The sequence below is a fragment of the Excalfactoria chinensis genome, chromosome 12, assembly GCF_039878825.1.
Source record: "Excalfactoria chinensis isolate bCotChi1 chromosome 12, bCotChi1.hap2, whole genome shotgun sequence".
Lineage (NCBI taxonomy): Eukaryota > Metazoa > Chordata > Aves > Galliformes > Phasianidae > Excalfactoria > Excalfactoria chinensis.
Window position 1 is genome coordinate 14,435,889 of NC_092836.1, and position 26,749 is coordinate 14,462,637.

The window sequence follows — 26,749 nt, forward strand, 5'->3', positions numbered from 1 at the left end:
GTCATAAAAACATGCAATTTAAGTTCTACAATGCAGGGATAAAAAAAAAAAAACAAACAAAAAACTACACAAAAAAACCCAACATACTATAAATGATAGTGTTTAACTACCTGAAACTCAGCTTGGGATCATCCCTATCTGAAGTGGTTTCATCTATGACTACAATTCTTGACCTTTGTATTCTTTTTGAAAGCTTACGATGTTAAATTGAAGCTTCTCATGTCATGTTTTTATTCATTTTACATTAGTGTATTTTAAGGTTCTCCTTTTACCAAGATCTGTACTGCTGTCTACAGCATTACACAGACACGCTCGGTCTTGAGCAATGCAAATATTCACTGTACACACAGCTGTGAATTCACCTTCTGCTTCTCCTGGGCCAACAGTTTGACTATGAATCCTGTTGTAGTCATGTAAACTGCGCGTGCATCCAAGGACTCTTGGTTTAAATGTGACACATGTGGGAAAGGCTACTCTGAGAATCTGAAAGGCGCGACTCGTGTTCATAAATCACGTACTGAATTGTGGTTTTCTGAGGACATGAAGATTTGTTTCAGCCTTCTAGGGCTCCTCATAGCAGACTGAAATGGGGATGGCAATTACACACCTCTCCCTGGAGGGCATCAGTAGCTGCAGCCTTTGTATGTTGTTCTTTTCTTATTTGGTGTTTAGGAGAGGCTGCCCAGCAGTGCTGCTTTTCCTCTGCCCTTGCTGTTGATGTGACTTCAGCTGAGCTGGATTACGCAGCATAAGCCTCCCTCTGCAGAGGAGCCCCAAATAAGGCCGAGAGAACTTTACTGGAGGCTCTCTTTAGAGAAATGCTTGTTTGAATACTAATTAATCTAATGACTCTAAACATGAATGTTCTTAAAAAGAAAAATAATAATAAGCAATAGGAGCAATGTTTTCTATTGCAGTGGCTAACCTTCCAAGTTTTCAGGACGATAAATGGACTGCCATTTAACGTAGGCACTTCGTCCCTTCAGAGCCCGGAGCAAGGCAGGCCCGGCCCGCGTCCCACAGCTCCTCCTCGCCCGCAGAGGAGAAAGCTGCGCGCCCCGGCCGTGTTTTACCGATACCTTTCCCAGCGGTGACACCCCACCCCTGGCGGCACGCACCGCCCCTCGGGCCGCTGCCAGCTCACTGCGGCGCGGGGCTCGCTGCTCCCGGTAAGACTTACGGGCAGGTGCGGGCCGGGGGGCCGTGCTGGGCCCAGTGTCTGAGAACGCGCTCGCCTTACGGAGCCGCCACACACACAGCCCGCCATGCCCACGCGGTTCTAGGAAGGCCGCAGCGCCTCAACCGCCACCGCTCTCAAATGGCGGCGCCTGGAGGGGGCGGGGGAGCGGGGAGGAGCGCTGCATCGGCTGCTCGGTGCTCGGCGGCCCGACGGGAGGGCGGTGCGAGGAGGAAGGAGCCAGGAGCGGGGAAGGAGCCGAGCGCCGGCGGGTCGATGGGCGGCGGATAAATGTCTCGCTGGGTGCGGGGCCGCCATTTTAGATGAGGAACGAAACGAACGGCTTCGAGGGGAGATGAGCCCGGAGGCGGCGGCCGGGAGGGAGTGACATAGGTAGGGCGGCGCGGGGCTGCGAGCGGGGCTGCGGGGTTCGCTTCTCACCGTTCTGCCCTTTCTCTCGGCTCTTCCTCGATGTCGCCGCCGCCTGGAGCGGAGCCCCGGGCGCCGCGGGGGGAGGCGGCCTCTCGGCCCTGACAGGGCCCGGGGGCCGACGGGACCTCGGCTGTCCTCGTACCGTGGGGCCGGGGGGGGGCTCTGCCCCGAGAGCTGCGGCCGATCCCGGGCCTGGCAGCGGGGAAGGTGCCAAAAAGCTCGGGGACGGGGGGAGGGGAGGAGAGGCGAAGCGGCGGCGGTGGGGAGCGGGGGTCCCTCAGCCGCTGGGCGGGTTGGGCGCGGTGCGGCCTTTGCCTGTCAGCGCCCGGCTGCGGGGAGCGGCGGGTCCGGCGCTCTGTGCCTTCCGGCGCGGGGCCGCGGGCTGCCCGGCGGCGGGCGGCCGTTCCGGCGCCTGTTCGGGGCTGTGCGCCCCACCAGCGCTGCCAGCAGCTCCGGGTCCGCGCGGCGCTTCCTGTGGGGCTGCGGCCTCTGTGCGGCCGGGATCCGCCGTTGGCCGAGTCAAAAATGGGGCTGTATTGTAGTAGCGTGACTGAGTGGTGTGAGCTGCTCGCTTGGGTTCGTTCGGATTCAGTTTAAAAAGAAGTACGTAAAGGCTGGAGTATGGCTGTTTAGGTTCCCGATTCCCTCGAGTTGCCCCGCTGTTGCCATGCAGATGTGGTGCTGCTCCCGGACTGCTCTGTTCCCGGACTCTTTTATCTACAGTTCAAATGTACACAGAAATAACCTCGCCAGCAGCAGCGCTCCTGCTGTCCCCTGCGCACCCTGCCCGTGTCAGAACAGCAACCGGAGTGGGCTTTCCTTCTTAGCCTCTAAGTCACGACTGCAGTTGAAGGGACCTCACCTGGGACTGTGAGGCCTCAAGTGCTGTAGTAGAATTGCTGTGGCACGACGTGTATCCATCCGGATGCTGCTGTGGGGTGCTGCAGGCGTGCAGACCAAGAAAGGACTATGGTGCACTAAGCCTTAAACTTAAGCCAAGATACTTGGAAGTAATTTTGTACAAGAAACCTTTAGAGCTTTTGAAATCTGTCCACCTATTTATTAAAGGTTCTGGAAGACCCCGATCCAAGCACTGCCGGAGATTTCTTTGTTGGGTAACCTTAGGTTATAACCGGAATAGATGTTCCTGCCCTTTAGCTCTTAATGCAGTGTAGGTGCAAAAGAAAAGATTGCAGTGATGAATGGGAGAGTTAAGTTCCAAGCAGTTTGGTTAAATCTGTTCTGAGTACATTCATTAAGAATGGAAGTGACTTTCATTTCGTTTGTCTTATAAATATTTTCCATAGGCAAGCCCTAAGGCTACAGTTAATCAGAAAAATAAGTGTGGATCTGTATTTTATGCTTATGTAGCGGATGACTGATGAATACGGTAAGCAGTTCAATCTTAGATCATTAAATCAGCAGTGGACTGGCTTATTTGGGCTGGAGCAGCAGTGCTTCCAGAAATCTGGAATGTGTTTTCATGTGGTTTGTTGCCATGCTTAATATCTTCAGGACTGGACAATGTATTGTGCAACACTGCTGACAGACCTGTTCTGAAGGAAAAGCTGGAAGCGACAGGGAAAGTCTCTTTTTTCCAAAGAAGATATAAATCTATTTTTTTTTTGCTGTGCACTTAAAAATTATCCTTTTTTTTTTTTTTTAATTATTATTTTCCTTTTTTTTTGTTTTTAATAGCAGTAAATCCTATTTGACTAACTTCAGGGTTTGACTGCTGTCTCAAGGCCTAAACTTACTACGGCTTATTAAAGTAACTCCTATTTTATAAACCACAGACATGACCTACGGGAATGGTTGGTCAGCACTTCTTGGTGTGCTGGATCAGCACTGGTTTCTGCTGGGACATACGCGCCCCTCACTTCAGGTATTTGTCGCATTTGCTGTTGAGAAACCAGGAGCTGAGGAAAAAAAACAAGTTTTCCCAGTTTTCTGCCTTTAGAAACAAATTAAGGCGATAGGGTCAGCTTTTGTAGCTCTTCAACTGTTGCAGGAGCTGGAAACCAAAAAGCTGTTATGTGAAATTGCTGTGACTAAAGAAGTCCTTAAGCAGTGAGTTTCAGGTGGAGGAGTTGTGCTAATAAATTTGTTTTTGTGTTACATACACAGAATGTTTAAATGACTTGAGCAGATGTGAGAAGTCTATTTAATATTTGTGTTTAATAGACTTATTTGTGTGCGGGTCTGTGTCACCTCTGCACTCTGCCAGTGTTTCCTTCCATGATACCTTCAGTTATGCCCTTCGCCACTGCTTTGCGGTACACCTGGCATCCCTTGCCCTTTTCGATACTGCTGTGCTGGAACCTCTCCTTTGCTCCTTTGTGGCTTGCCTCCCTCCTGGCTGCCAGCAGGTTCCCTGCTTGGGTTCTGCCACGTGGGATGTGCTGCACCTGGCACCCGGGGCTGGAGTTGCAGTTGGGGGAAGCAAGAGGTTCCTCCACAGCCTGGCCTCATGTTTCCATAGCCTGTGGGAGCTCTGTATTCCTGATGCCTCTACCTGCCCGCTTTGCTGAAATAAGCAAATAAGCTGAAGAACGTTTGGAAGTGAGGAGGGACAGTGGATGGCATGGTAGCATAGGGCCAGTTGCTGAGGAAAGGAGTGAAAATGTGTCTGTGTTTTGATTTCCAAAACTTCCATGTAAATACAGCTTGAAAAAGGTGAATAATCAGAAAGGGCGGTAAGTTCATGGACTGTGTTCCAGCCTAAAAATGCAGAAATCTAAGGACTGTGTGATAAGAAATAGAGCTTCAGTTTCTCTTCAAATACCAAACTACATGAGTCCAAATTATCTTTCTTTGAGGAAGTAACAAAAATACGTAAAGCAAGATTAAAACTTGTGATCTAAGCAGCGTTTTAAGCATGACTTCAGTAAGTGTAAGATAAACACATTTGTAAACGAGCAGCTGGCTTACATCAACATTGTACCAATTTGATACGTAATTGCTTACACAAAAACCTTTGGTATTTTCTGATTCGAAATACAGTCACTGAAAGCAGCTTCTAAATTAGAAATGGGCTGCGTTTGGAGGAAGGTCATGCAGATGTTTTGCCAACTCTAGAAATTAATTGTAAGAAGAGTTGATGACTTGGAAACTGTGTCCGAATGCTGCTACCTTTGTGGCAAATTAACAGCTTTTTCCTTTTCTTGTTGGTTTTGAAGCAGCGTGAAGTCCACCTCACTTTGCATGGCCTTCGTGCTGGCAATGCAGATCTGTGTTTGGTGATGTTCATCGCCTTTCTGAAAAGAAAGTCTGTTTGGGCCAAACTGGTGTGAATAATTCCCAGTGCTCTGTTGGCTCCTGCTGCGTACACTATTTTTCTGTAAACAACAGTTTTGCTTTGAAAAGCAGCTGGCATACGCGTATTCCTTTGGTGACTTGGAGATGGTGTTTGTATTAGAAATGCCATCTATTTCGCACAGAGCTGATTTTATGGCAGCACTCTGTGCTGACCTTCTGCAGTTTAATAGAGTATGGTCAGCTTATATACTGAGATGCTGTGGTGTGTGTAGGAGATGGGGATAAACAAAACCCTCCTCAACTCATTTGTAAATGAGTAAAGCGTTTTCTTGGTACGCTCCAGAGCTGAGAGTTGTAAGTGATAGTAAACAGTGTTTACAGAAGTGAGCTTTTTTCTTTAAAGGCTTTTAATGGACACAGTGGGATGCGGTTATTTGTTTTCCAAAGGTTTTTGCCTGCTGGTGGGGAATGTCAAGAATTAGAGCTAAGGTTGTAGTGTAGAAGAACCTCTGGGTCCAATGGGACGGTGCAGCGGTGAATCCTGGTCAGTGCATTTGTTTGCATTTGCAGGTGTGTCTGCGTTCTGTGCATCCTGCTCAGCGGACTACGTGCAGCACAGCTCTCGCGTGGTTAAACCAAAGCCAATTGGTTTTAACTGCAGGCAAAAGAGTTTTGGAATTGCCTCACAGCCATCTTCGTGTGTGATGAGTGTGTGTCTCTGCTTTGTTTTCTTTGCACTTCACTGAAAGCCCTGCAGATGGGACCTGTATTTCCAGGTTTATGGATAGAACGCAGTTTTATTGTTCCTGGTTGCACGCTGCGTGCTGTGCTGTGGATCTTTGCAGATGTTGCACCCATTGCTGTAGCACTGCCTGTTTTCTCTTACCTCTGCAGGACGTTGCTTCATTTCACATTCAGTTTATGCTGCTGAAACTAAAATATTCATTTCCAACAAACAGCTGTCAGAAAGGTGTTAATTAACATTGCCTTCCAGCAGAAATACACAGTATCGGTTAGGAGCAGTGGGGCAGAGCGTATTTTTAGCTCACAAGCTGGAGGGAGGTGGCCTCACTAACTTGGAGCTGGGTGTGGCGTGGGGTTAACCGTGTTAATTAAAACTGGCTCAGAGGTTTAGACTATGAAAAATGGCTCAGAGCCCCCAATAGGGTACTTTGTTACATAATTTCTTTCTCTAGAGAACAAACTGGAGTTCTCAAAACCGGTGTTTGGGGAGCACGGGGCTGGAGAGACGAGTGAGCTGCAAGGTAGTGCTGTGCTGCAGGAAAGGTGTCGTTGATGGTACCTTTGCAGGGCCAATATCGAAGTACTTACTGAGAAACTTCAACATGTGACTCCTCTGCCGTTCTCTTTTTCTGTACTATTTTGCTATGGTTGTCATTTGCTCCAGTGCCCGTCTCTGTGGACCCCATCAGTAATTCAAACTTGTTTGTGTGTTGCACTTTCTTGTCCTGTTCTCACTCATTTCGCTATGTTTGCTGAGTCTGCTCGTGCTCTGAGTATTTTCTGGAGTGATCTTCCCATCTGTGAGAAATCCTCTAGAGGCACTGCCCATTCATCTTCTGCATTCTCTTCCTACCTATGAAAAACAGTTAGGTGTCCTTGCCCCACCTCCCCCCCCAACACTGCCTGCTTGCTGGACATGCACCTAAATTACCACCCTTTTTGCTTTAGTCCACAATTTTGCTTGTTTAGGATAAGTTACTTGTGATATTTCACAGAGAACTTCTTGGTGAATCTGAACAGAGTGCATTGTAACAGGAGGGGTGCGGATCCTCCCATCCAGTTACATGGAATGGTTGCGGAAGTGAGATTTGCAGGAACACAGAGCAATGGTCCTGCAAAGCAGCACTGGAGGGAGGACTGCTAGGCTGGAAGCTTCAGTGGTAGCAGTGCTGCTGGAGGAAAAAAGGCTAGTTATTGTTTTCATGGTTTAAAAAAAATATTCCTAACTCACTGCTACCAAAACTGCAACCAGAATTGCTAGTTTTGTAAATATATTGTAAAATAAAAAGCTTAATGTGAAGCTGAAAGAACCAGCGATAACCTCTGGACCGGCTTCCAGCTGCAGGAGGTGTATTTTGGTACGCAGGAAAATCGGATCTTTTTCAAGATGTGTTGTAGGAACGTCAGGTTGCTCTGAAAGTGGATCATAGCTGATCATACCCTGATCAGCCTCCTTCAGAGGATCTGAATTTACCTGGCAGTTGTTAATGGCATGTTACTGTCAGGTAAATATTTTCCTTATTTTAATAATGCCTGGTTGAATGTGAGTCCCTTCAGGTCTAAACTATTTCAAAAAGCTGTGTAAGCCCCATCCAGTCAGTTCCAATGTGTAGGTATGGACAGGGAGAATGCTGTAGTTGTTGTTGGGGATTGGAGGATGCTGGCTTCCCTTGCACGGTTAGAAAGCTGGGCAAGCCCAGCGGCTGGCTACAGGAGCATTGTGGAACAAAGTATCTTTTCTGTCTGTTTTGATCCCTGCTCTAGCAGTTCTAATCGTTAGTGTTGCCCTGGATGTTATCTTTACTTGCAAGCAGGAAAAGGAATCTGTGGGGTTCAGGTGCTACAAAGTAGTTGTTCCAAGCTGGCTGGAATTGGGAGTTGTGTTCCCAGACATTGACCAAAATGAGGTTATTGGAGAATGGCAACCTGGACAGCATAAGGTGGCTTCCAGAGTGTGCTGCAGCCAAAGGAAACAACAGTGCAAGCCTCGAATTTTATGCTGACGTTTAACAGAAAATAAGCTGTATTCTGAATTGCATGATTCATTTGTGTTAAATGCTTTTAGAAGCAAGTTTAAAGCATACGGAGGCAATAATAACATGGTGGAACCAAGTGGCCGTGTCAGTGGATTGACTTCATCTGAAAGCGAATTTTGGCCTTGTTCTTCTGTCTCTCCAACCTTCTGAGTTCTCTCGGTAAGTTGTTCGCTGGCAATCAAGTGGTTATAAAAAGAGAGCCAGCTGATGTTGCAATCCAAGCAGTGGCCATAGAGTGGAAAGACTCTCCTTTGGCATGTCCACTAGTGCTATTTTTACCCATTCCAGTAAGATCTGCCCTTGTGATGTTAAATTACAGGACGTTACCTGGAATTATTCTGTTTTACAGAAGCACTACAAGCTCTGAAGGACATTTTTAATAAAATGATCGGGCAGATCAAGACTAAAATTCTCACGTTTGAAAATCCCATTTCTCCTATCATCACAAATAATCTCTCTGCTGTAATTGTAAGCGGTTCTTTCACTTCTGTTTGTGTAATTTATTGCAGCCAGAGGTTTTGTTTTGTTTTTCTGTTTTGGTTCCCTTTGTGTGGTGTTTTGTCTACCTCGTCTCTCACGTGCAAGCTGTAAGTAAGCAATGTGATGTAAAAGACAAGAATTAAACATGCAGCCCAGGAATGAGTGGGTTGGAGTTTTTCTGCCATAACTTCCATAAACCCCACCTGACGTTAGCTAACCTTGAAGCTGACAGTTCTCACACAGTAGGAAAGGAGATCATACTGTTTCTTGTTAGAGATGTGCAGCGCTGCTGGTGGCAGATTGCTGTTCCTACCCAACTGGGAACGAGAGCAGGAGTAAGCAGCAGGAGAAGCATCGCAGTGTAATGCTGTGGTTTGGCTGTAGAAGCATCACATAGAGAACATCACCTGTGCAAGTGTAGCACTGCCGGAATCAAAAATAGTGAAATGTTGAACTGCTGTTTTTCTGGCCTTGGATATTGTCCAGGTGTATGTTTTAAAACTTTCAGCAAAAAAAAAGTGACCTGAAAACACTGAAATGCAAAACCTATTGTATTGCAGTTCTGTTTGTGCCGAATTCTTGTTCTTCCTGCTTGTGAAATTAGGTGTCCTTCTGTAGCAGAATTCTTAATATTTCCAATGCAATGTTTTGATACCAAAGGATAGTCCACGATGAGCTTGTGCCAGTTCCATGTTCCTGTACAGAACACCTGCTTCCCTTGCTCCCTCTCTTGTCCCGCAGTGTCTCAGGTGGAAATCCTGCAAGTAGGCACACATCCTCCAGTATGCAGGCAGTTTCTTCTTCCTTAGCTTTGCCATTGTCTTAGGTAAACAGTTCTACTTCTCACATTTAATTGAATCTCACATCTGCAGTAACAGCTGGTATTCTTGTCAACTCACTCACTGCTTAAACTTTGATTCTTGCCAATTCTGCTAGCAGATGTTCTACTGTGCTTTTCATTTTCCGTGCTTCTCTTATCTGTCAAGAGAAGCACACGGCTTTACTCCCTTATGGCTGTTGCTTTGGGTGCAGGTAGAAGTGCTGTACCTGCTCCTTCTTTAACCCACCACATGAATTTTATGCTGTTTTCTCAATTGGCACATTGGATTTCTGCAATACAAATCTTCAAGAACTCAATCCTTGCCTACCAGTTTTATCTCCTCTTTTTTCTGTCTGACATTATCTGTCACACAGATTGGTTTTCTTTTCTCAAGGTTTGTCCCAGACTTCTAACTGAATGTGAGGATTGTAACTGTACCCGTTTTTGTCAGTCTGCTGATAGCCAAGATAGCCACTTATAAGGTCTTTTGTAGTTGTTTTGAGGATGCGTCTCTCTGGTCCTCTGATCTGCCCTGTTTTTCTGTTTCTGGCCCACATGTGCTCTCTGGTCATATTTTCTACACTGTATCCCTTAGTGATGTAATATTTGGGGAAAAGAAGGAATCGGCTCTTGATTCAGCATGGATTACTTCCTAAGTATATCATTATTGCTCCCATCTTCTGTTAGATCTGTACAGCTCACCTTTTTCTTTGGTGTGCGGAGGGCAGCGTGCCATGCCTTCTCTACAGTCTCTGCTTATCATGGGTTGGTTTAGGTTGGAGGGGACCTTAAGGATGACATAGTTACAAGCCTTCTACTATGGACAGCATTGCCAGCCACTAGATGAGGCTGCCCAGGATCCCATCCTTGAATGCCTCCAGAGATGGGGCATCCACAACTTCTCTGGATGACGTTACAGCGCTTCACCATCCTCTGAGTAAAATCTTCCCAGTATCTAGCCTAAATCTCCCCTCTTTTAGTTTAACGCCATTTCCCCTTGTCCTATCACTATCAGACTGTGTAAAGTCAGCCACCCCTCTGCTTCTAAGTTCCTTTAAATACTGGAAGGTCACAGTGGGGTTTCGCTGGGCCTTCTCTAAGCTAAACAAGCCCAACTTCCTCAGCTTTTCATCATAGGAGGGAAAGGTGCTCCAGGAGGTGCTGCCAGCCCTGATGGCTGTTGTGACTGTGTCCCATCTCAGCCTCCTCTAGTCATCTCAGCGTGAGATTTGTTCTAGAAATGGCTAAGCAGGGATCTGCGAGGTGGGAAGGCATTTCACTATTTACTTTCTAGTGAATGTTTTTCTATATTTGACTCTTGCTTCTTTAGCTCATTTTAGCTTCACATTTTTAAGCAAGGCTTCTTCAGATTCCCTAAGAATTCTTTTTAAAGTTACAGTTATACGCAAGATAGCAATAAACTTTGAGGCTTAGCTTGTTACTTTTTTTTGGATTCAAGGTTTGATGGGACATTTGTGGGTCAGCAAGGTGGCTGCATGTGTAACTAAGGGCCTGATGTCCGAGAAGGAAGTGTTCAGTGTGTACTTAGTGAGGTTCAGCTGTAAAAGGTTTTCGTGGTGATTTCTGAATAACAGTGAGATTATGCTGAGTTACTGTGGTGGTCGTGTAGTCTGGCCTTACACAGAGCATCTCCTTACATTGACTGCTGTGTTAAAAAAAACAAACAAAAACAGCAGAAGGCCATGAAAACTACTAGTAGACAGAAGGTAAGGTAACTAATGTTGCAGTTCATGAAATAATTGGTTGGCTATTGATTTGGCGTGTTGGATATGTGCTAGAGTTTCCCTGCTAAAGTGATTTTTGTCTTGTCTTCCACAGATGATGCACTTCATCATTTTGTCATAGGACTTCATTGACATAAAGGAAAACTAAAGGTACAAATCTGACATGCCCTTCTCCTTACCCTGCCTCATCCTTCCTTCCAGGTTCCATGGGTTATTCTCAAGAGAAGGGACACAGTACAAATGAGTTCTGTGCTTGTATTCCTTGACCATTAACAAAACTTGTGCTTTGTGTTCTGAAACATCCCATAGCATAGATAGGATGTCTACGGTTGTTTCTGTGTTTGCTTTATCAGAAGAGTGTGTTTAATTTAAGCTCTTTCTTTAGTCAGTCTCGATGGGTATTTACTTTGCAGGGCAAAGCTCTTTCTCTGTTTGGAACTTTATTGATATTTTCCTCTAGATACCGTTTACCTTTCCACACAACTACACATCTTTGGTGAATGATCCAGACCTCACGCTAAGTCAGGTCTGTGGCATTATCTTCCAAGTCGTGGGGTTTGCTTGTTTGGTTGGGTTTTTGTTTTTGTTTTTGTTCCTGAGATTGTACCTCTGAAACACTTTGACAAGTGAAAACCCACACAAAGAGCTGTAAATTCGTGGAAGTATTTAGTAAGATGATATAAGATAGAGTTGAACGTAACATAAGTTTTCTTTGCAGGCACTCAAGTCATTGTTTGACATGTTCCGAGTAATTTTGCTTGTGTACAGTCTGCAATTTCTATTTAGGTTCAATTTTTGTTTGCCAATTTATGCAGGTTTCTCTGCAAGTATCTGTATTGGAAACAAGTCGAGCTGTCCAGGCATGTTGCAACTTAAATAGTCAAGTATTATCACGTTAGCTTTGGTTCACATTGCAGAAACATACATTAAAGTATTCCCAGGTGCATTTACTGGCTCAAAAGTACAAGGAAGAATCATTTGTTCTTGTGTCGTAAGCTCATAGAAGATGAAGGTTCCTTTCAGTCTTTTCTTGGCTCCTGCTGCCCTACTCCTCTCTGTCCCTGGACCCTGCTGTGGGTGCCTGAGCAGCAGCCGATCACTGCACAGCTGTTCCCTCACAGCCGCAGGTGGGATGGGTGAGGAAATCCCAACCTCATGACAGGTTCCTTCGTGGTGTCTATGCTCAGTTCCATAACGTTGCTGCACTGACCTGCCTGTGGCGCTGCTGGTTCTGGCATAGATCCCACGTTCAGTGAAATATGCTTAAAGTTTAAAACTGGTCTGAGGAGAATGGAATCCTGTCAGCTGGATCTCCGTGTCCTCCAACTCTCTGCTGTTTTGTAGCCATTTTTAACAGCAGTCACAGTGTAACAATTCAGACATGAGTAGCCTGCACATCTATCACCTGTCACTAGTTATTTAGTTAACCTCATCCTTAGGCTGGCTTTCTTTTCAGAAAACTGCTATTAATTTAAAGAGCAGTGGTGGTGTCCTCAGTGTTAATTCATTTACTACATGCAGCTGAAGGAGAAAGCCGATAATTCTTTGTGCTGAAATTCTCCGTCACTTTTGTTCAGTTCTCAAGAACTCGTGTGGGAAGGGCATCTGCCGGATTGCTGACATTTGAGTAACTTTTTCATCCTTTCTGTAAAGTGGATGAATTCCAGGGAACTCTTAACACAGTTTGGGGCTTTCATCCATACTTGAAACAATTTAAGCATGAGAAAGCTCAAAATGCAAATAGGCTCATGTCTGAGAATGTGTGTACGGTTGATAGCAAGACTGGTGGGGAAAAAATGCTTGTCCGAAGTCTGACTTGCCTGTGTAATGCAAATACCCCTGTGGACACGTGAGCTTGTGCTGCACAAGCAGGGCTCTCCTGGATATCTGTCTGTTTCTCTACATCCTTTTCTGATGAGCTCTGCTGTGAAGAAGGCAACATTATGGTGAAAAGCCAATCTGACTCTGAGACAAGTGTCATGTGATGTGATTCTGATACAGGCAGGTAAAGTAAAGCATTGGTCACTATGCTTTTTATTTCTAGTAATGCATCTGAATTTACCAAATTTAAAAAATAAAGCCTTAAATATCACTTTGGCTGCAGTAATCTCCATGATGCTGAAAGAACACCTTCCAACACTGGGTCAGCCCCTCTCACTGCTTATCAGTTTTTATTATGAGGTGAATGTTAGAGGTCATTACACTTCAGGTAGTGGCTGCTAACTCAGTTTAGGATTCTTTCTAGTGCTGATGAAAAATGAATGGGGGTTTTGTGCCATGCTGTAGAGCTTTGGTGCTGTTAGCAAGATTTGTACCTAACACATGTTGGAAAAAAAACTGCTGTGCTTTCCCAGGTTGTCTTGTTCTTCTGTGGCTGTTCTAATAACAATTTAATGTTTTTTTGTTGTTGCTGGTTTTTGGGTTTTTTTGAAGGGGGAATCTGAAGTCAGCAATTGTACTTAACACAAGTTACTAAAAGTTACCATTGGGTGCTTCTAAACACCAGCTCTGTTTTTCTTTACCTGAGGTTGTTGCTGTGTGTGATGTTCTGTTAGGTACAGGAAGAGTGTTCAATGGTTCTGGTTCTCTAACAAGGGAATCTGGATTTATGTTGTCTTTAAAAGCTCTTGGTGTCTCTTCCAGAAATAAAGGAAAGGGCACGGCACTTCTCTTTGTGTCCAGAGAGGGCTGTGCTTTGTCTCTTGTGAGCTTTCAGCCTTCTGTAGACTCTTCTCAGGGAGACGGACCCAAATTCTGGACAGTTCAGACTAAACACTTTTGGTGGTTGTGGAAGTTAAAGTAACTTTAAAGTATTTTGGGGTTTGTGCTGGTGAAATACATTAAATTGTTGATGTCTGTTGCTTCTCTTAGATTTCCTGATGAAATGATATCTTTCTTATTTGATTTCAGAGTGCTTATTGCTGGTGAGATTTTTCTGCCTAATCTGGTTTTAGAAGTGAATCCTTGGGACTATTCAGTCAGTCTTTTGTAGGAATTTGTTACTGCCAGGTACATGCATGGCATAGCAGCTTATTGCATTTGATTTTAGTGCGTGTATAAATGGCTGTCATCTGGTAGAGAGTACAGGTTAAAAATGCAGCCTGGTCACAGTCTGTAATATATCTGTGGGAGGTAGAGGAATAATAGGAGATTTTTTCTATAAGAGTGTAAAAGATGAGGTTTATCACTATCAGAATTGTAGCAGTAGCGGACCTAGAAGGAGATCAATTTGCTCATACTTTTATATCTTAAAATATGACTTGAGTGCTGCTGTTGCAGTTTGCACTTGTAGACAGACCGTAGTAATTTTGATGAAGAGTAGCTGGAAAATGGCACCAAAATGATGACATTCCTTTCTGCCTGATAGTGTTTCACTGAAATATGAAACAGAAACCTGATATTCCCATTAATAGTTTTAGCAGTATCGCATAGAGTAGATTTGTTACATAAGTTGAAAGATGCCTAAAGAATGAGGTAGGCAGCAGAAAGTGGCTGGATTATTTTTTTTCCTCTTGCTTCTATTGCACAGTCTGCATGCAGTGGTAGGTGCTTCACATGAACCAAGCCTTTGTTATTTATGGTTATTGGTTATGTTTCCTTTTTAAATGTTTGTCACATCTGGGTTCAAATCTTTACCAGCGTTGAGTGCTGATGAATCTAGCGAAGGCTTTTTGGAGTTGTGCTTGGAGTGTAATGCTTTGAAATTCACGTTTATCCTTTTGGGAATCCCCAGGTGGGCACTTAATACTAGTGAGATATTTTTCCATGAATTCCATTGCTTTATCTCTTCAGTTGTAGAAAACAGCAAGGATGTGAGGAAATGGATGGGAACATTCAAATAACTTACAACAGAGAAAGGACAGCATGAATTGAGATGTATTGGATACTGATAGGTGCTCAGTAAAGGAGTTTTTGGTGCTATGAACTGAATTTCTTTCTATCTGAGGAATAGTGTAGGTCTGTCAGTCCTTGCAGTTGCAGTTGTTTGGGAGACCTTTATTTTGGCATTTCTTGACTTGTCAGGCTTTATGTGACTTTCCCTTTCACAGAGGTGAGCAGGAACGTAGGCAGTGTTCAGAAGTCACTAATGGGGAATCTGAAGTTAATCTGCAAACTTGACACTTGCACTGGACAGTTCTGAGCACTGAGTTTGTGAAGCACTTCACAGATATGGGTAAACTGTACTGTGTACGTGCAGGTCAAACATGTCACAAGGGAAGAGGCAGTGCAGTCCTCAGATACGTCTGAAAAGAGATGGCGAGGAGGTCTGCTGTGTCAGGAAGATTGAATAGCTCTTCACAGTGAAGGATGCTGTGAGTTTTCCCTCATTCCTCTAATTGTGTTGTTTCCCCAGACTGCATCCATGGAGCACATTCAGGGAGCTTGGAAGACTATCAGTAATGGTTTTGGACTCAAGGATTCTGTCTTTGATGGCCCAAACTGCATTTCACCGACCATTGTCCAGCAGTTTGGTTATCAGCGCCGAGCATCTGATGATGGCAAGATATCAGATACTTCCAAAACCAGTAATACCATTCGAGTTTTCTTGCCCAACAAGCAACGTACAGTGGTAAGTCTGTGTTACCTTGATGGAAGAAGTGTGGTACTGTTTCCATTGCTAATGCTTTGACGTCTTTACTATCAAAATGCCAAGCTTCACAAAACCCGTCTTGTGTTTTTGAATACGTTGTCATCGATTTTCCAGTTCTTAGGGACTCAAGTTGTAAGCTGTATGGCTGTATTTTGGAACCTAGTATTTCTCTACCTTGCTGCCATATTTTTTCCAATATACTTGAGTAAGAGATGTCAATGTGTATATTCAAGATTAAAAGACAGCGGTTGGCTGATGTGAACAGTGATGCCTGTGTTTTGTACCACAGTCATTTCTATTACTGTTTTATTCACTTGAAGTCTGTCTACAGGGAAGCATGGTAATTAGTGTTCCTCAAGAAGCTTCACTACTGTGTGATTTCCCAGAGCTGAATATGCCAGTTAACTAAAATCTTGACCATCATCATCAGTTGCAGAAAGGAGGGGGCTGGAGAGTTTTTTCCTCAAAGAATGAATGAAACCATCACGCAGTGCATTGCTTTTTTTTTTTCCTTTGCAAACAGGTAAACGTGCGAAATGGGATGACCTTACATGATTGTCTCATGAAGGCACTTAAAGTAAGAGGTCTGCAGCCAGAATGCTGTGCAGTTTTTCGTCTTGTTACTGAACCAAAAGGGTAAGAGTCCATAATGTTATACATGCAACTGTCAGCTAGAGAACTTAAAAATCTTGTTTGTAGAGTAGTGGCAGTGATGCTTTCTTTCCCTTATTTGTTAATTTCCTTTGAAAATACAGATTGTGAGCAATTCCATGTTGCTTTCTTTACACTCTGCTAGGGCAAATCCTTAAGCTTCTTGGGTATTACTTTAACGTTTTCTAAGTATTCAGTGTGTTCAGAATGAGGGGTACATGCAAGTGCTTGTTGCATCTCTAACTTTTTCTCATACTCTGGTTGCAATGATATGATATGCCTTCATATCTGAGGCGCAGTTCTCATTCTGCATTTGTAGTTTATAAACTTCAGTTCTAGTGATTCTTGACCAGGTTAAATGAAGATCTCTGTGCTCAGTTTTAAGGCTCTGCATTCCTCTACAAATTTTCAACAGCTGGATTTAAAATCTCACTTCAGGTATTCCTTATTTTTTGTAGGACCGAGGATGCTGCTATTAAATACCAAATGATTCTTTTACAAGCTGAGGGAGTGAAGGTATCTCATGGAGTTAATATGCTTAACTTCACACCTCGAAAGGCGTGGGCTTAATGCTCCTTTCAGCCTCAGTCACAAGGCAGTCATTTATGGTTTCACAGCTCTGTATAACTGAAGTCCATTCTGAGGTCACAAGTAACTTCAGTACTGAAGCACGTAATACAGCTTTCATGTCACTAAGTCATGATTCATAATTTTTTGTTTTGTTTTGGTAGCTCCTAGGTTGATTATTTCATATAATCCGTATATTCGAATGACTTGTTTAAAACAAACAAGAGTTGAATTGCTATGGCTTAAAGTCACTCCTTATTTTTCTAAGTTAAAGATATTGAACTACAGATCACTATAAGAGGTTAGCTGTGCTTTTTTGTTTGTTTTCAGTTTACTCAAGAAAGCTCACAAAGCATAGATCACTGATTAGATGTAACTTCTTACCTCCTAAGTAAATTTGTCCTGCACACTTCTTCTTTCTTTCAGTAAAAAAGTGCGTTTGGATTGGAACACCGATGCTGCCTCCTTGATTGGTGAGGAACTGCAGGTGGACTTTCTTGATCACGTTCCGCTCACTACACACAACTTTGTAAGCTTCTCCTCTTGTGTATTTTGAAATGAATGTTATTAGTTGAACCACAGATTCAGTCAAGGAATGGCTTAGCCCCAAAGGGCCTTCTAGCTCTGTAAACACGAGGGTTGGAATTTCAGAAGTGATGATTTGTCCTTTCCTCCCTGTTGCTCCCCATGTATCAAGTTGGCTAAATACCAGGTGATAGTGAAGTGTCAGAATATGTCATGGTTCCTAGATGTCACAGCCCTGAAGCTCACCTTTACCCCATCAACACCCCGATCGACATTTTTATTAGTTGGGATTATATAAATATATATTTCTGTAACTCTTACATGAAGATATCAAATCTAACAGTAGTGTCCAACTGTAAGAGTTTCACCTTCTCTTCTCTGCATTCTAGCCTATTTTGCTGTTTTGTTCCAGAAGTATATTGTGCAAATTGATTCTCACTTACATCAGTTAGAAAGCCTGGGATTAATTTGCAGTGACTGAGAATAGCTCTGCTTATACTTGGCAGTATTAGAAAACTACAAATAAAATCGTCTTACAAATAGTTTCTTACAAAGCCTAATATTTTTGCTCCAGAACTGAAGGAAATTCAGACTCACAGCTGTTGTGTATGGTAGTGTTCCTTTGGAGGAGGAAAGCCTTTTGTCCATTTTCATGTCTTATTTTCGTATTTCAGAAGCTTTAAAAATGTAAGAAGCCATTTTGAAAAACAGAATTTCCACAAACTGTTTTACATCCTAAGAAAATGATTTCTTACGTTAGGGTTATTGGTTATCTATGGGCTCAAAACAAATATTGCGATGAGTAAGGAAGAAGACGTGGTTCTTATGATCTGGTCCTCCTTCACTTGCAATGATACCAACTAGACCAAAACAAATCACACCAAAAAAACCCAATTCCCACTCAGCTCTGTCACCTTGCTAAGTACAAGATGTTGCTTTTCTGCTGGAGCAGATAATTTTACACTGTTTTTTCTTTTCTTTGGGCAAGCGGTGCCCCAATTATTAGGAAGCTTTTCCAGGTTTCCAACCAAACAAGAAATATGTACAAGGAAACTTGTGTAACTTCACGTCCAGTAACATTTTGGGGGCACTGATAATATTTTACCGTTGTTTTTATTTATGTCAAGCTCTGAAGATGTTCATCCTGGCTAATTAAGAGAATCTTGGATTAATCATTAAATACATTTTCTAGGCTCGGAAGACATTTCTAAAGCTTGCTTTCTGTGACATCTGCCAGAAGTTCCTCCTGAATGGGTTTCGGTGCCAGACGTGCGGTTATAAATTCCATGAGCACTGCAGCACTAAAGTTCCAACCATGTGCGTCGACTGGAGCAATATCAGGCAACTCTTGTAAGGACTGTTCCTTTCTAATAGCAACAGTTGTTCCCCATGACAGACAAGCATCTTGGGCTCTGTTTGTTTTCCTTTGTTCTTAAAATCTTACCATAGAGATGTATGTGGGTCTCTGGGAGGTGTAGCGCTATTCATCAGTTCATAGAACACGTGTATTGATTTCATGAAACAGCCAGCAATGACTGTCTGCTCCCAGGTGAAGAAGGCCGACTGAATGCATTTTGTTATTGCTGTGGATTTCAGTATTCTCAGACAAACCAACACATGTACTGAATGATCAGGCAGGTGCTATAATGCCCTTCTGATTCAGCATGAGAAGGCATCCTAACTCCTCCTTATTACAATACTTCAGTTAGAAGAAAAAGGATTCATGACTTAATTGATTTTTTACTTGTTGGAAAGATGAATGTTTGTATCAGTGCTCTTGATAGGCCATTGAAAATGAATAGAAAGCTGAGAAAACTGATGAAGGGTAATACTTAGAAAATATTGATTAGAGAAAGTTGAAAATTGCTGTCAGAAGTTCTTGCATGCAAAACAGCTGAAACCTGTGAATGTGTTTGTTTCGTTATTAGCGATTGTATTATTTTTTTTAATAGCTGAACTTGGTCACGTAGGTATAATGGTGAGCAACCAGAATTTAGGATAATTGCGTTACCTGATGCTACCAGAGTTTAATAGAAGTTAAATGTTAGTCTCATGTGTCCTGTTGAGAAAGTCTGAAGTCTTGCAGATTTGTTTCTGAAGTCTTAACTTTAGTAAGAACACATGAAAGTTCTGTGAGGATCGGATGATGTAGCTTTTAGTTGTACCATACAGATGAAACGTTATGCGAATACAGGAACTGGGGATGTGTTCATGCTGAGCAGCAGCCCTTCAAGTCCTCAGCTTTAAGAGCATTGTACAGGAGGTAGTGTAGCAGTTGAAATTGTAATTGTTTTTGTTGATATTTCAGATTGTTCCCAAATTCAAATATCAGTGACAGTGGTGTCCCTGCACTACCTCCCTTGACAATGAGACGGATGCGGGAGTCTGTCTCCCGGATACCTGTTAGGTAAGCTAGTATTTCCTGTCATTTCTCTTTTGGGAAATACACTTGTTTAAAAACAAAAAAAAACAAACCATGCTCCCAACTCCTTGAAAATAGAAGAATATAGAAGGTCGAGATAAACGTGCAAGAAGGCAACAGCACTTCATCACAGCAAATACCTAGTGTCATTTCTTACAGCGTCAAACAAAGCATCAATTGTGGAATTTATGTTTTTAAAGTTTAGTCTTAAGATTTTAAGTGAGGGTATTAAAAGTTCTGTGGAGACCTTTGTTTACCTGCCTAAGAAGATTTGGTATTGTGTGAATTTTATTGCATCTGATCACGTAGCATACATGTAAGGCTTTATGGCTTATTTCTTGTGTGTGTGAGTCACATGCATCAACTAAAGTAACGTCCTGCACTATGGCTGTAGGGAAGAGATTAAAGAGAGCAGCAGAAATGGAGAATAGGCTCACGTTACAGAAAGTTCTGAGACCTGATTAGTAAGAACATTCCTGTAGTTTTACTGCTAGAATCTAAGTCGCTTTCTTTCCAAAGCAGCCTGTCTTCGGATGATAATTTGTGCCTGTATTCTTTTCCTTGAAATTCTAGAGGCTGGAGAGGGCAGGCCATCTTTTGTTTTTCCACATCCCTTTGAGAAATGTTGACCTGTTCAGGAATGAGGCACAGAGCACGTAGCTGACTTACAGATGGTTCTATTTATTTATTTATTTGTTTGACTGGGAACTACATCAATAATTCATCTTACGTTTTCTTTGCCATCTTAGTCTATTTCTAGCGTTACTGCACAGTGACTTCCTGATTAGGTAGCTGGTTGTTTTTGTGAAGGCTGTCTGGTTTTGGTTAAGCCATTTGTGTTATCTGGGATAAGTGAAGTTTGATTAACGTTAACTGTGATTTGTAATTCTTCCCTAACTGGATTTTACTGTTGGCCTCCTACCTGCTGTTGGGTTTCATGACTTCCTTGCTGGCTGTTCTGTGTGAGAATTTGAACAGTCTTGCAAGCTTCAAAAACTCAAGGCTAAGCAATAAAAAAGTACCTTTCAGGCTGTTCATTTAATAAGCTTGAAATGAGAGGTTTAAATTTAACTGCCTGAATTAATTAATCCAACAGAGCCAGTAATTTATCAATATATTAAATGTGATTTAATGGGGACTGAGGCGAACTGTGGCACATTTCATAATGGCAGAAGTAGACTTAAACGCGTTAGATCAGTGTGCCAAGTTTTTCAGTTTATTTCCAAAGTTAAAGTGTAAGTGGTTTGGCTGACCAGATAGTTTAGTTAGCATGTAAATCCCTACGTTCCCCATGTGTGAAATTTCGTGTATGTTCCTGCTTTTGGTAATTACACTGAAAAGTATTTTCTTGACTGCTAGAGGGGGAAAAAATAACCACAAGTTTCTCTCTTTTTTCTTCTTAGCTCCCAGCACAGGTATTCTACACCTCACGTCTTTACGTTCAACACATCAAATCCTTCCTCTGAGGGCACCCTTTCCCAAAGACAGCGATCTACTTCCACACCAAATGTCCACATGGTTAGCACTACAATGCCAGTAGACAGCCGGATAATTGAGGTAATATTGGTGAGGATGGATTATCGTTCATTTACATTGAATTTGTAACTGGCCATCTAATAGTCACTGGTTGGTGGTTTTTCTTTTTCTGTATTTCATGTACTCTTTTCCTTAACAGGCTGTGGTAAGGATATATATGTGGCACATCTACCTAGAAAGTTAATAGTTCATTCTTGCAACCTTTATCAACTTCACTAAAGTTCTAGGTAAATTTCAGTGTCTTTGAAGTTATGGGGGAGGCTTAACAAGTAAGTTCCACAGATCTGAAAAGGGCACAATCTCAGCTTTTCTGAACATGTGTTACTTGAGATATTGCAAAATGTTCTTTGAAACTTACAGATTAGGACTGGGGAGGGGAGCTGATGGCTTTTAAAATGAGACAGGAGTTGTAAGTCTGGCTGCAGTTCTCAGAGTCTGAATGTTCAAGTGAAAGCTTACTGTAGTGCAGTAGCACTATACCCTATAGAACTGGTGGCTCATGGGAAAGCCACCTCTATCTGAAAATACTTCTGCTGTTACTTGATTGCAGTAATCCCTTTTTATTGTTTGTTTATTTTTCCCCTTAGCTTGGGTCCTTACACTGGAAACAGTGAGAGTTTTTGAAAGTGAGAGCTAGAGAATCCTGTTTGTTTGTGTAAGGGAGTGATTTGCAGGAAGGGCTTGCAGAAAGAAAGTGATGAACAGCAGGATTTCAGAGAGCAACCTGTACTCCTCTCTGCCCCTACTGGAATAAGTTTAAAAAGTCCTTGGCCAAACAAAATCCTCTGACTTCTGAGTTTACTGGCTTATTCCTTCAGCTGGTAGCCTGTAGGCTTCTATGAAATGTAAAGGCTCTCCCAAATGTGCCAGAGAATTGCTCTGCATCTTCAGTGAGGTGAAATGAAGTGCACTGCAACCCTGTGACTGTTTGTTGGTTAGAAGCATTGTGGTAGCTGGATGTTATGGGGAGAGGTACCATTCCTTACAGTTGTCTGCTCCTGCCCCCACCTCCCACAGAGGCTTTGAACTACTGTCTTCTACAGCACAAAACCAAAACAAAGCCTTACAGAAAGACAATATGAATTAATAAACTTGGTAGTGTGATAAGTGTTTGAGATATTTCTTTCCTTATTCTTAATGCATAGCAGTAGAGAAAGAAGTGCCTTCTATTCTGCCTGTCGTAGTGTAATGGATAAAAATAGCTGCCCTGTCTTAGAGGCAGTAACTGCTTTTCCAATAGGCTTTAAAAAAAGCAACCAGCAACACAGATAGCGAGTACCTTAAGGGATGATATGAGAAGAGTCACCTCAATAAGGTGATTAGTCACTCTGAATACTCATGTAATGTTTTGCTTGAACAGGAATAGTTATTTATATATTCCCTGCACTTCATTATGATATGCCAGGCAGCTCAGGTTACTTTTTTTTCATTTATCCTAACATTTCCTTCTTATTTTTTTTTATACTTCCTGTTATCTCTTACCCTGTTGGCATAGAATAACAGCCTGAATGCTTCTCCCAGTTCCTGGTGCAGACGATTTTGTTTGAGGGGAAGAGTAGGTATTTTCTCGGTGCATTTTGTTTTCTTGTGATTAACAGGATTGCTGTAACTTGTGAGCCATGGCAGTGTCCACATGAAGTGTTTAATCTGGAGCTGATTTAATGAAAATCTTTGTAGCATGTGTGTACATAAATATCGAGGACAACACTTGGAAGAGGCAAATTGATAAAGAGTTCATTTTTAGTTGAGATGGATGAAGCTGTACTGCTGTGATACTTGGTATGCACTTGAACAGGCTTGGATTAGAGATCCGCTTGGTCACGCAGCTTTTGAGGTACAAAACATTCTCCGATACATCTGTTGTGTGACAGGTTTTCCACTGGAAACTATTTTGTTAAATTTAACCGTGCAAAAGTGTAGATGAAGGATCTGATGTACTTCGTATCAGAGCAAAGGGGCAGACTGCAGCACTGCTGTGTAGTGTCATTTGTGTTGTAAAAAGAAACCACTTTGTGGGGTGTATTTGCCATAGGATCCATGAGAAAAAGGAAAATATTATTCAAACCAGAACTGAAGGTCAACAAAGATACTTTTTCTTTCCCCCCTCAGGTAACAATTCCTTAAGAATTAAACATGAGAGCAATTGATGATTATTTAGTGCTTCTTTGCCAGCTTGCTTGAAAGAAATTACATTCTCAGGCCAGAGCAGAAAAACCACCGCTTGTTATTAATGCAGGTTCTGAAAAAGACTTACAGTCCTCAGACCGGACAAAGGTAGTAATTTGTAGGAGTTCTCTGGTAGCTTATGTAGATTTTAATTCACTCAGGCATAGAGCAGAGAAGCTCTGCAAGAATGTGCTATTTAGAATTCAAGCCTGGGAGAACACGGCTAACTGGCAACAATGATGTGTTCCATAAATGAATCATTAGTAAGGAAATTCTGGGCTAATTTGAAAGCCATACAGTGGAATATAGGCTTGTTCTGTCCTCCTATGAAGTCTTACATTTATTATTCTACTAATTAGTTAGAAAGTTTGAATTGACTTCTATTAACTTCTACAGTATTTAACATTTCTGTAGTGCATGTTCTTGCTTTGTACTTATACAGTACCTGGATATTTTACGTTTCCTGTATGTACTTTGGGATAATGCATAGCAGGTGAGAAAAGTTGTGTAGTCATGTTTGTCAGAGCTTAGTTTATCTTGTGCATGGCTGTAGAGTTGTGTTGTAAAGTGCCTGTGGCATGAGGTGAGAGTTGTTGCACTGTACCAAGTAGTGAGCTGTGTAAGAACGTGCTTTTCAACCATCATCAAACTTCTGTGGAAAACACCTGTTTTGAAATGGAGATGTTTTTGTGTTAGAGCACAAGATGTAGTCTATTATGTGTTGAAATACCTCTACCGTGCTATTTCTAAATGCTTATTGACCTGGAATATTTCAGGGGATTTAAAACGTTTTCCTATTTACAATGCAGAACCTTTTTAAATAATTATTCCCTGGAGATACAGGGCCATCACAGGAGCTGTGATCAGATCACACGAGCATGAACAGCAATGGTGGGGCGGGAACGGAGACAGTATTTCTCACGTTTATTCCTGTTCCGTGTCTTCTCCCCCCTCTGTTATTTTTGGTAGTAATACCTTTCAATATGCTGTGACTATTTTTAATGTGCTGTATTTGCCAGTTGCATGGGTTGTTTTGGTTTTTTTTTGGTCTTTTTTTTCTAAGTAAATAGGATTCTTGTAACTAGAAAATAACCAAGCTGCCGTCTTTTAAAGGGACTTGGTCAGTAGCGTACAGCACTTGGTCTAAACTGTGAAGAACTATTTCAACACATTTATTTCTACTTGTTCATTTGCATACTGTCATATACTTTATTAACTCTGTTGATATTTTCTCTGTTTTAGGATGCAATTCGAAACCATAGTGAATCAGGTATGGCTTCCAAAAATAAACTATTATAATCACATTTTGTGTTTATTTTATGGTTTGTAACTTCGTTTTCTTTTGTTTTCACATGTAAGCTTCACCCTCTGCTCTGTCTGGAAGTCCTAACAATATGAGCCCGACTGGCTGGTCTCAGCCCAAAACCCCAGTCCCAGCTCAGAGAGAGCGAGCCCCCGGAACGAATACACAAGAAAAAAACAAAATTGTAGGTATTTTCGAACCACTGTATGTAAATACATCCAGTATGTTAAACTCTATGAAAATAATGGAGTGTTGGGGTAAATATCTGTGCTTGACAGACAGTGCAAGCTGATGGAAATCTTCTTTGGCTACTCTGCAGAGTGTGTCACAGTGATAGAAATCTAACTTGGGAAAGGTAGCATTACTGCCGTGTGCTTTAAGTACATGGAAGTTATTCGACTTTTTGTAAGCGCAGTTGCTCAGCGGGGCTCCCATTATAAACTGTGTGGATGTTGGAAAATCCTGCTCTCGTATTTTTTTGTTCATTGTTTTCAAATATGTCGGAGAGCTGTAATTTGATGATTGAGATTTCTTTTTATTTTCTTAAATATTTAAAGTATCTGCAAATAATTAAAGAATCCCTAATTACTCGTTATGATCCCAGATCAGAGTTTATATCTCTAGAGCAGAATTTAATGATGTCTTTATAACTACTTAAAGCCCTATGCTGAAACATTCAGCTTTTTTGTGTGGGGGAAAAAATAGTTTGAGAAATAACAAAATACTCTGAATTTTTCTTAGAGCTCTGGGTGTTGTGAGGTGCCCCTTCCTCCCCTCAGCATTCAGGAGAAAAACAAAAGCTCAGACTGCAGATCAGAACCCTCAGGGTTTTGATGCATCTCATTTTTCTGTGGAAAAAAGATATTTCCTTCTCTGTGTGTATGTCAGCTTATATGCATGTAATTTATTTAAGTACTAATATCAAGCTATGTCAATTTCTGTTGCAGAGGCCTCGTGGACAAAGAGATTCTAGTTATTACTGGGAAATAGAAGCAAGTGAAGTCATGCTTTCTACCAGAATAGGGTCAGGTTCTTTTGGAACTGTTTACAAAGGCAAATGGCACGGTAAGTTCTTCAAACTGTTACTGACTTCTCATAAAGTTAGTCCTGTAGGAGGACACTAATGCAGAAAACAGAATGGGAGTGTTTTAATGGGGCTGTGTGATTGTCTACCAGCACAAGAACTGAGTGTGAAATACGGATTTCTTAGTTTTTGCACTGAGAAAACAAAGGCACGTTGCCAGCGCTGAAATCTGAATCTCACAACTGCTAATTCTGTCTCCATCCATACTCTGAATCCAGCATCATTAATTCCATGTTGTAAATTTTCACAGCATTATGTTAAATTGAACTTACATTGTTTTAAATTACTACTGTAGTTCATTTAGCACACTTGTACTTGAGGTGGCAGGGAGAGGAAGTAAGTATGAATTGTTTTTATGGTGGAGTATTTCTTATGAAAGAAATGGTTGATGTGAGAGTTAATGGGAAAAAGTTGCTGGAGGACTTTGGAAAGAGGCACACTGCAGAACTGCAGAATGAGGTTCCAAATTCAGGGTGTCCAGTTCTAAACAGAAACACAACCCCCTTCAGGCCCTCAACTAAAACGAAATGTGAATTTCTTAGATTAACATGTTTCACCAAAATGTTTGCAACTACTCTTCATGTATCAAGAACTTTGATGTTTTAAAGAAGAAATGCATGGAGCTACGTGTTAACAAGTAACCCTTAGTTGTGCACGCAGTTGGACTGTATAACTGTCACAGAATTCAGCATAAAAAGGATTCAGTATCACATTTAAATTAACTGTACAGATTTCTCCTGATTTCTGGGGAAGGCCGAGGTTCAATTGCCAGGTAATGACAGCCTGATCTGATTTTATAAACTTAACTGATGTCAGCAAATAATTGACACTTTTTTAATGGCACTGACTTTCCATTGAAGCAGAAATAGTGGGAGAGCTTTTTGTTTTATTTGGATTTGTTTTGCAGCCATCACTTGCAGTGTGTCTTAAAAGACTGGAAAGTATTTCCTGCTTAGAACTGAGGATACGGGGAGCTCAAAGTGCACCAGTTAACAAATGGCACACTTTTTGTTTTGGTAGTAAGCTGTTGTAATAGTGTAAATGCAGCAATTCAAATGTCTTGGTGGAGCTGAAGAAAATTAATTGAAGTGGGGCAGATTGCTGCAAACTTAAATTTCTGGATTAGAATGGAGGTGCCAGATTTCCTAATATGTCCAGTGCTGAAGGGCTGTTTGAACCAGGAGTGTACCTGTAAGGCCTGCTAGAGGATGT

General features: G+C 42.2%; 1 protein-coding gene across 6 annotated transcripts in view; it reads left to right on the forward strand.

Annotated features, from left to right (window-relative positions):
• The first annotated feature begins 1,369 nt into the window (after positions 1-1,369).
• The window catches only part of RAF1 (Raf-1 proto-oncogene, serine/threonine kinase), a 32,785-nt gene continuing 7,405 nt past the window's right edge, over positions 1,370-26,749 (forward strand). The window contains exons 1-12 of one of the 6 annotated variants that reach the window (XM_072346917.1): positions 1,430-1,570; positions 10,787-10,842; positions 15,047-15,262; positions 15,807-15,919; positions 16,928-17,030; positions 18,219-18,376; positions 19,335-19,433; positions 20,852-21,005; positions 22,480-22,554; positions 24,393-24,420; positions 24,510-24,637; positions 25,401-25,518. In XM_072346917.1, the coding sequence (XP_072203018.1) occupies positions 15,056-15,262; positions 15,807-15,919; positions 16,928-17,030; positions 18,219-18,376; positions 19,335-19,433; positions 20,852-21,005; positions 22,480-22,554; positions 24,393-24,420; positions 24,510-24,637; positions 25,401-25,518 (1,183 nt within the window). In that variant the 5' untranslated portion in view covers positions 1,430-1,570; positions 10,787-10,842; positions 15,047-15,055. Of the gene's footprint in view, positions 1,571-7,673; positions 7,807-10,786; positions 10,843-15,046; positions 15,263-15,806; positions 15,920-16,927; positions 17,031-18,218; positions 18,377-19,334; positions 19,434-20,851; positions 21,006-22,479; positions 22,555-24,392; positions 24,421-24,509; positions 24,638-25,400; positions 25,519-26,749 lie in introns of those variants that run through there. The other 5 variants (XM_072346912.1, XM_072346914.1, XM_072346913.1 and 2 more) reach the window with 5 other exon arrangements.